The sequence below is a fragment of the Daktulosphaira vitifoliae genome, unplaced genomic scaffold, assembly GCF_025091365.1.
Source record: "Daktulosphaira vitifoliae isolate Bord-2020 unplaced genomic scaffold, ASM2509136v1 Scaffold_4, whole genome shotgun sequence".
NCBI lineage: Eukaryota > Metazoa > Arthropoda > Insecta > Hemiptera > Phylloxeridae > Daktulosphaira > Daktulosphaira vitifoliae.
Genome location: NW_026099575.1, coordinates 7,632,306 through 7,642,121, shown reverse-complemented (window position 1 = coordinate 7,642,121; position 9,816 = coordinate 7,632,306). Strand labels below are relative to the sequence as shown.

General features: G+C 28.4%; 1 protein-coding gene across 1 annotated transcript in view; it reads right to left on the bottom strand.

The window, feature by feature from the left end:
• LOC126906355 (uncharacterized) overlaps nucleotides 1-9,560 on the bottom strand; it is a 13,939-nt gene extending 4,379 nt beyond the window's left edge. The window contains exons 1-3 of the mRNA XM_050686930.1: nucleotides 9,147-9,560; nucleotides 539-690; nucleotides 158-327 (exon numbers count right to left, since the gene is read on the bottom strand). Of these exons, the coding sequence (XP_050542887.1) occupies nucleotides 158-327; nucleotides 539-690; nucleotides 9,147-9,200 (376 nt within the window). The 5' untranslated portion in view covers nucleotides 9,201-9,560. The remainder of the gene's footprint in view (nucleotides 1-157; nucleotides 328-538; nucleotides 691-9,146) is intronic.
• Nucleotides 9,561-9,816: the final 256 nt, after the last annotated feature.

Sequence of the window (9,816 nt, the reverse complement as noted above, 5' to 3'; positions counted from 1 at the left end):
AAAAAAAAAAAAAAAAAAAAAAAAAAAAAAAAACACATCATAGTAAAACCAATACCTTCTCAGCTTCGCATCGAAGCTAAAAATAGAAAATAGGTCATATAATAATGTTACTGTATAATAAGAAATAAAATAAATAAGAAAAATAAATGAAACATACCTGTCCTACTTATAGTTATATCTTCTTGGTGATTATTAGATTTATAGTTTTTCAATAAAGTTTCTCGGACTGTTTCTGGACTGGGCTTATGATATGAGTGGAAAGCATCTCTTCCTGTCCTTGAGGAACTCCAGCTGCTGGTTCTCCTAAAAGTTCCTGCAACTACCGATCTGAAAAATTATAATAAAATATGAGTGTAAAACGGTTGTCAACTTAATGTTGTCACTTAATAAATCACGGTCAGTGATTGATATGAACCGATCGTTTTTCTTTAAGTAGGCCGTCATCCTTAATTCTCAATTATTTACATTATTATTTTACCAGAATGGCTACACCATGCCTAATCTAATGGTTGTTCGAAAAAAAAAAGATAGTACTTACTCTGGATAAGGTTTACCGTTGGGACCTATACAGTCCAACGAATCGGTAAAAGCATCACCCCATAAATATTTAAGTTGCTGGCCGTTAGCACCACACTCTTCAGCTATAGTGTATTCGCAAAAGGCAAGTAAATAAAATGTTATCCGTAATAGCTGTAAAAAAAAAAAGAAATATTTATAAAGAATTATCAAATAAATTAAAACAAATAATTTTTACTAAATATGATTATATGTATATACAAATAAATAAAAGTCAATCTTTACTACTGGATAATTAAATTAGATAATAATCCAAAAAAGGATAACAATTTAAAGTAAAATAAAATTTTAATTATGGAATAACATACGATTTTGTTGATTACACAGTCTGTAGTAATTAAAATTCAGGGTTGAACTAGAACGGATGTCTAACTACTATAAAACAAGAAAGAATTGTGTGATGTCAAAATAACTTAATAAATAATTAAAAAATGTATAGATTTTTAAACTTTACAAACCCTGCTATTTGAAAATAAATGTAATCAACAAACAATTTTTCAAGTTAGGGCTACTATAGGAATATATAATAGCTTAGAAATATTTTTCATATGAAGAAAGATAATCTTTCTAATCTCCTTCAAAACTATAACCCCAATAACAACACATTACTAAGTTTTCAAATCAATCAATAAAATATTGTAATGACTGATGGTGTGTTTAAAATAACATAACAAAATTTATAAATAAATTTAAATCTGGGTCTTAGTTATAACTATTTATATTTTGTGGTATTTTACAAAGGGGTCATGGTCATAGACATAGAATAAAATGTTTAGAGGATGTTTTAAAGTTAAGTGACCATAGGGCTTACATATAATAGTTGTACAAATGAAATTTCAGTTTAAGGGAGCTATTGAACTTTCTGAAAATTAATGTCCTCCTATTGTCAATCCAAACTTTGAAATTTAATTCTTGTTTCGATTAAATTTTTTATAATACAAATCGTGAGTGAATTGTAAAATAATGAAAATTGGGAATTAAAAGTTATGTGTTCTATTTAAATTATTTCGTAAATTTTTTTCAAAATGACCTCACAAACACATTTTATTACAAATAAATAAATGAATGTATTTTCATGAATGTTGGTGTAACGGCATTAATTGTATCGTGAAAAAACATTTAAAAACAAAGCATCAAATAAAAATTATATGTACATTTCAGTGACGGACGTATTTGACTTTTACAGTTAATGACAAAGTAAATACTTTGATGAGAACTGAGATGGTAATAGTACACGAAAACTAATTTGTCGAACGTTATTTTAAGGATAAATTCAAAAAATATGACAACTTAATAATTGCCGAGCTAGTTTACCTTTATAAAATGGTTGTAACGTATTAACACTGCTTGTTTAAAACAGTGTTATAAACGTTTTAAATCGTTTATTTATATTTTTACTGATTTTTTTTTTAACATGTTTTTAACAACCCTACTTTATAATAAATAATTTCAATATTTGAACCTTTAATCACATATTTGTAAAACAGTTTTTGATTTATTATTAATAAATTAAGAATTATTAATTTAAAGTTTAATAGTTATTGTTGTTAGTTCATTATGTTCAAGAATGTTTTAACTCAACGAATAAGGAATTAAGTCAAATTTCTGGTGATATACAATAATTAAATTATATCTAACATTCAATTTGTTGTCTAAATTCTTTTCTTACAAATTTTATTATTTATTTTAGTACACTTGAGGTATTTTCAAATATTAGTCAGAACGAGTTTTGTGTTTAAATTATAATTTATAACACAGTTCAATAACCGATGCAGAAGAAACAGACATTAAATACTTCCTATACTTATTAAACGTAGAACGCTATATTAAACTGAGCTAGAAATTTCTAACAAAAAATACAAACAAAATAAGTTTTGTCAAAATTCATTATGAAACTCATTATGGATCTAACCTCAAACCACCTGAATCAATATTTATGAAAAAAAAATCATCTAATTATTCAGTTTTTTAGGACTTAATTATTTATGGGTAAAATCCATTTATAACTTTGCTTATATGAGTCAAACGATTTAAAGTTTTTGTGTCAAATATCTTATTTAAAGAACAAGTTTTGCTATTAAAATAAACATAAAAAGTGTCACAGAAATTCGATTACGCCGTTTTTTTTTTATAATAATTTAAAAAATAAACAGATCTGAGAATTTTTAAATTATCAGTTGTTAAAAATACAAGACTACTTTTAAAAGTAAAAAATTAGATAATTTCTTGCTAAATGGTTTTTTCGATATAATTAACCTACCGAAAAAAGTCTAATTAAACAAGGGCTAAAATGTTTTCTACATCTAAATACGTTAAAATCGTTTAAATAGTACGCTCCAGCTTGTAATTTTTAGCAAACTCACTTTCTACATTGTTTTTGATTTTCATTGAAATATATACCGTGAATTAGCACTTCTTTTTATTGGCTTGATATTATTGTTATGGACAACACGTTCGTCTGACCTACTGTTTTCATAGTCGATGATGTATAATAGCATTGAACACTGTAATTAGACATCGAGCGTCTATGGTCGTTTTGTTAATTTTGTACGACGATACCATCGTCAGTAGAGTTATGGTTATTAGTAATGTTGGAGTTGTGTATTTTATTTCATAAAAACGGAACTTTGATCCATATGTACATCTATTCAATATTCGAACCAGATATACATGTAAATTCATTGTTTAAGTGATATGTACTCTTTGACAGACTACAAAAACATCTGAAATATAATCATAGTTTGTACATGAATCATAAGGATTAAGGTGTGTTTTTATTACACCTCGGGGGCACCGAGAAGAAGAAGAGAAAAGTGAATTAACAATACAACGGTTAAATCATTACACAGATCGTTTGCGTTGCTCGAAATCAAAATTATAAACCTCGAAAAGTTTGAATAGTTGTCAGTAGATCATTAGTGGAAAACTATGTTTTCCTCTCGAGATCATCAATTTATGTTTGCCCAGTATTATTTGCGATTCGAGCTAAAAACAATACACCTATAGTGAAGAGTTAAAACATAGTCTGCATGCTAACGTGTCAGAGTTGAAAGTAAGACGTTTCATTAAACTGCAGTGGCGTCGACCAATCATCGATGGCCTTGACCGCACAATCCGCGACGACAACGGTTACCGACGGGGTAACGGGATTGCGGAAGCTAAAATATTAATAAAACTCGTATATTTCGTGGTATTTATAAGGTGTGTGTATTACACTGCCAGCGTAACACTACCGGTACCTTGTGTTTACACGTGATTATACTGGTGGAAAGATCGATGGAGTGTCGTACCGTTGATTAGATATACTTAAATCCTAATTGCATGATTAATCAAAGCACATCATGGGTATACACACTAATATTGTGTCGGCGAACAACTTAACCCACATGTTGGGAAGACTCCTATCGACATTCACACCGCGCACCACCACAACGCATAATTTACTTGTGTATATTCATAAAACGCTGGCGGATACTTGGACAATGATTCACAACGAAATCCGTCAAGACCTATTGACCCATATATATGTATTACTATTATAATAATAGATACGATGCGGTTTTGATGTAATCATTTATACCTCTGAAAAGAGATCATATCATAATTGAATTTTCCAAAAGAACAAACGGTACTTAACCACTCAAATGATCGAGTTTAATGCTAGCAGTACTAATTTTCAGATGATTCAGGTCTGCCACATACATATTGAAGTATCCGTAACTCGTTAATTCAATTTTAATAAAACTATGCCGAAAATATAGTAAAGAATCTCTACAGGGATAAAGTCATCATGACTTTCGTTTCTTATTAACATAATATGTGATACTAAAATAATATTGTCATGTACTGTTCTACAAGAAGCTAGTACCGTTATTTGCTTCTTGTTAGATTGTATCTTCATACGCTTCACTGGCAAATGTTTATTTTACAAAGAAAAACATTTTTCCCATAAATATGACAATTGTACTTAAAGTGACTTGTTATTTAATTTTCATGACAAGTATAAGCTTTAAATATGACAAGTAATAAAAAAATTCCAACTTGTTTGTAACAGTACCTAAATACAAGAAATAATAAAATTATTTATACAATGATTTGAAGTTTATCAGTTTTTGAATTTCTATAAACCTTACAGCAACACTTAATCGTCATCACTATTGTTTCAAAAAATGTTTGAAGGTAACAAATAAATATTTCAGGGTCATTATTATAAATAGTTCCTGGTTGGGCGAGACTCAAGTAGGTGATCACTGAAGACCATAAATGATATTGTTTTTAACATATTATTGACAAGACCAAAATTAAATGTTGACCTTTCAAGCACACAAATTGTAATTGTTTAACAATTTTTTATAGTACAATGAGTAAATATATTTACTCATTATATCTTTAATATATATTAAAGATGCTTATAAAACATGTTGATGTTGTTCAATTAAATCAATAAAACGATAAGTATAAGATGTAATGCATTAAAATGAAGGATAGAAGTAATTGAAAATATGTACTAATTTAATACATTAGAAACATCAATCAATTATTCTATAAAAAGCAAATAATCGTGAAATAAATTTTGCTCGTGTGAGAGATAAATTTTTTTTTTAATTAAAAATAAAAAATGAACGTTAAAATTCCAATAAAAAATCAGAATTCTTAGATTTCTTTAGACATATAACTATCAGATATAATTTTATTTGAGTTATGTAATAAAAATATTCTTAACTGACTCTTGGATTTAACTTGTGATATTGTGAACTTGGAAAATTAAAAAAAGCGAGACTGTCGAATAAATGAAAAAAAAGTAGATTCTAAACACATTTAGCAAAACACAAAAGATGTATTAACTTTTGATATTTGTATGAATTCTCAATAGTTATATCTAATGAAAAATTACATGTTTATACGGATCATGTCAGTCAACAGTTTTTCATCTCCTTGAAAAAGAAATGGGAATCAACAAATAATCAACTCAACGTAGTTAAGATATTAACAATGCCTACACTTTATAGAAAACAATATATTAAGATGTATAAATATAACCGTTATATATACCCTCTTAAGAAATATCTGTTACCATAAAATATTGAATGAATGTGTAAGTGTTGTAATACACTTTTCAATATCAATTCTGAGGTCAATAATTTAAGAGAAATACAATACTTTTTAAAAGAAACTATAAGTTCCAAACGTCTAAAGCATAGCAAATTGTATTTAAGGAAAATTATGATTGAATGAATATACTAAAAAGTATATGTATATACGCTAAAAACTCATTTTATAATTATTTTTATAAAAAAGTTGATATTGTTATTAAAATGTATTCATTATTAAACTAAAATTTCTTTTTTTTTTTAATATTTATTTATGTAATACTTTAAGATAAGTCACCTTAAGATAAGATAAGGTCAAAGTTGTCTGTCATACACATTTTAGTTAATTACAGTATGTTGTGATTTATGCATGTCGTATGACCTTACATGTTGATTTGTTTTCACACGAGACCAAAAATTTGAACTTGAAACAAGTGTTTAACGAAAATATTGTTTTGTCTATCTATTGTTCTAAATGCATTACATTTGCATACCGCCTACCGACAAAGGTTTATAGATTAAAATATGTAATTTTACAAAAACATCATTCACGTACACTTTGAGAAACACAGACAACTTATACAATGAACCACGTCCCACAACTCGCACAATAACTAATAACAAAATGTTTAGAACGATGATATAATTTTGACCAACCTAATTTCAATGACATTGTAATATTATGATATTGTATATTCACTTTATGTCATTTAATGAGTATCTACGTAGCGCAATTACATAAAAGACATTACATTAAATAATTTATTATATTTAAAGGATTACCTATTGTGTTACAATATATATATATCACCTATGAATCAAAATTAATCATATTTTAAAATCAATTCATATCATCAATCATAAAATGATTAAGATAAGATGTTGTTAATCTTTCAGTGGGGGGAAATTTTTAAACATCAATTTACATAATTAAGTTTTTCGTAGATTGCCTTAAGTTTTTGATTAGCTAATTCAATTTAAATGCCTTCGTATGAATAATTGTAACAATTATTTTTAAATATTGCTTTGTAAATCTGTATCTATAAATGCTACTTCAATTTAATAGAAGCCTACTGACCTAATGTAAGAAATAGATACTTATTGTTGTACACCAATGTTCCCCCTGGTTACCATTATGTCTTTTTTTTTTTGTCTACATTTATTTCATCAATTTCATTATACATACGTATTCTTTTATAATACAATGCGCTAATCATTCAACCAAAAGGCGTTAATCTATTATTTTGTTTAAAATTTAGAATAGACCGAAGAACATCTTCGAGGCATGTTACACAGCGTGTAAATACATATACAGTTGATACGCGATAAAGACTACCCGCAGTTAGTGAGTATTTTAAAATAAAGTGTTTTTAACTGTCTGCTCCGATCACTGGAATACTTAACATGAAAACAGACAATAAAATAGAATAAATACAGTTTAAAACGAAATATTTCTTTGAACCATAATTGAAAAATGGGCGTACAAGCAATACATTGTACTTTACGGTATGTGTAGTTTATGTTGTAATAAACTTAATGGTTACTATTTAAACACAGAATTTCATAAATTAGACAAATGAGAAATATAAAACTATTAGACATAAAAATCACGTAAATAGTTCTTAGAGAAATTTTCCCTTCTGTACCCAAAAAAGTTATGAATAACTTCAAAAAAAAAAAAAGTGTATTGATGATTCATATTTTACCCAGCTGCTATAAATTGAAGATAATATCTTTGTTACCATCTCAAGAATGATTTTTGAAACAATTTTAAACAAATTTAAGAATAATTTTTACTCTTTGGTATCTATTAAAGGATCGACACGGCTACGGATGAGACTTCTCAAAATGTGATGGCAAGTGGTTATTTCGGAGTCACGCGTGACGCGCGTTTGTGTTGTAACATTGCGGTCTGCGATTCTTGCGGTCATTCATGTTGCAGTCATTGAACTTGTAGTGTTTTTGTTTCCTAATAATTTTTCTAGTTGAACTATGTTAAATCATTTACTTAGGATAGCAACTCTTTTTTTCCAACACTTTTTCATTCATATAAACATTTTTATTATTTATTTCCCTCAATATGCGTGACCAATAATCAATTAGTAACTTGTTCGACGTTAATCAGGATTACAAAGAAGGAAGAACTAGAACTATAAACCTCTCATTAAGCCCGGACAAATGTACAAGTTACACGGAATTTCGATTACTACCGTAATTGCGTGTACCACAGGAATGCGATTTGTATTAAATGTTATAATAAAGTTGGAATCATTAAATAATGATACAAAATTCATCAAGTTCAACATTTGTACTAGATTTTAATGTTTATAATAGATTTATCAAGTATACATTAAATGCCTTTAACTTTTAAGTAGTTAAAACCCATGTATCTAGTTGGAATCTGACTAATTTTAAATATTTAGTTTTTAGAAGTTTACAACACATTAGACGTAACCGGACAACACTCGAAGAATAAGATGTTTTATTTTCAAGGTTAGATTATTATAAAAAAATTCGATTTAGGAAATAATTATTTTTACATCAGCTAATGGATGTTCATTGTACTCATAGGAGAGGTGTAGATAGATATCTATGTCTAAATGACAAATCCTTTGCATGTCGTGTTATATTTGCATGGCAATAGATTAGTACAAAACGAAAATTATACTCGTACTATAATTTTACTATAATTCTTGGACTCTCTAGAATTATCATGTTATTTTTAATTTAATTTTTCATCTGAGAGTTGGAATGTCATAATTCTATCAACTATCGTAATATTGATTAAAATTATAAATACCCAGTAATAATTAGTAATTATTAATAACTTAATCGCTGCAATAATTATTTTATTTAATCATGTATTAAATATTAGGTTTATTATTGCTAAATAAATAACTGGTAATCAATAATAAATTCACAATTTAATAATGTTGTTCAAGAAATGACTATCTAGGTTAAATGTCTAATGGATCCATTATAAAAAAATTATCATTCAATCCATTTTATCAAAAATAAAAAGATTATGTACTAATTCATATATTTTTTTAAATTTATCGTTAAATCGTGCCATAATAAAAATGAAAATTAAATTCGTTTGTATTTAAATCATATTATTAATTGATGTTCTACATAAATTCCAAGTTCAAAAAAATCATTTTTAAATAAAATAATTATATAGCAAAAATAATAATAATAAAAATCAGAAGAAAAATTACTTGACTCTACTAAATATAACTAAATTAACTCTTTTAATGTATCAAACATTTTTTTTTTTTTTTTGAAAGACTATTACAGTAGAAAATAAGTGTTATGCCAAAGATAGTTTATTTCAGAAAGATAATACGTTTATATTAAGACAGGCCAAATACTTTTCCAATTACTTTTGCCAATTTCCAAAATATTTTTGAAGATGATTATTTTTACAAGTAATTTGTACCTGTTATTGTGTTTAACGTAAAGGTCTTTAAATTCGCGTACCTTGTATAAGAGTTGGCTAACATTACCAGTCCCTCTGGCGGCGTCGGTGGACATGGTGACGTCGGGGTAGGAGTCTGAGGGTGCGACCACGGGTATCTTGCGAAGTAAACTTTCCTTGTAACTGGTACTGAACACGTTAAGCACACTTGGACGACGAATAGCGGTAAGCGGTCATGTCCAGCGGGACATACGCGGGGGTAGTTTGTACGGTAATCGGAATTGTGTTCGTGTAAAATATAGCGTGTCGGTGCGTTGCTTCTCGGTGGCCTAACACAGATTGAACGGGGCTGGTCGGTCGTGCGAGCCGGTAGTAAACGAGCGGTAGTTCGGCAGAAGAACGCGCAGTGAAGTCAACGACCGGCTTGGACTTTGGATGGTTCGTTGCTGCTTAATAATGGTTCTAGTGCAGACTAGTACACTAGAGTCGACGACGACCGCGATCGTGACCCCTACCTAGTGCGTTTACCACCGGCGACACCCCACCGCCTCGTGCTCGAAACGATACCGACAACAACCGGTTGGATACACATAAAAATATCCGAATGTGTCAGTGACTCAGAGTATTGACAATGTCTTTTTCGTGACACCTTTCGACCATAAGAATATTTCTAGAAAAAGAACATTAGAGGCATTTCCTTAGTAAAAAAAAAAAAATAATAATTTTAGAAAT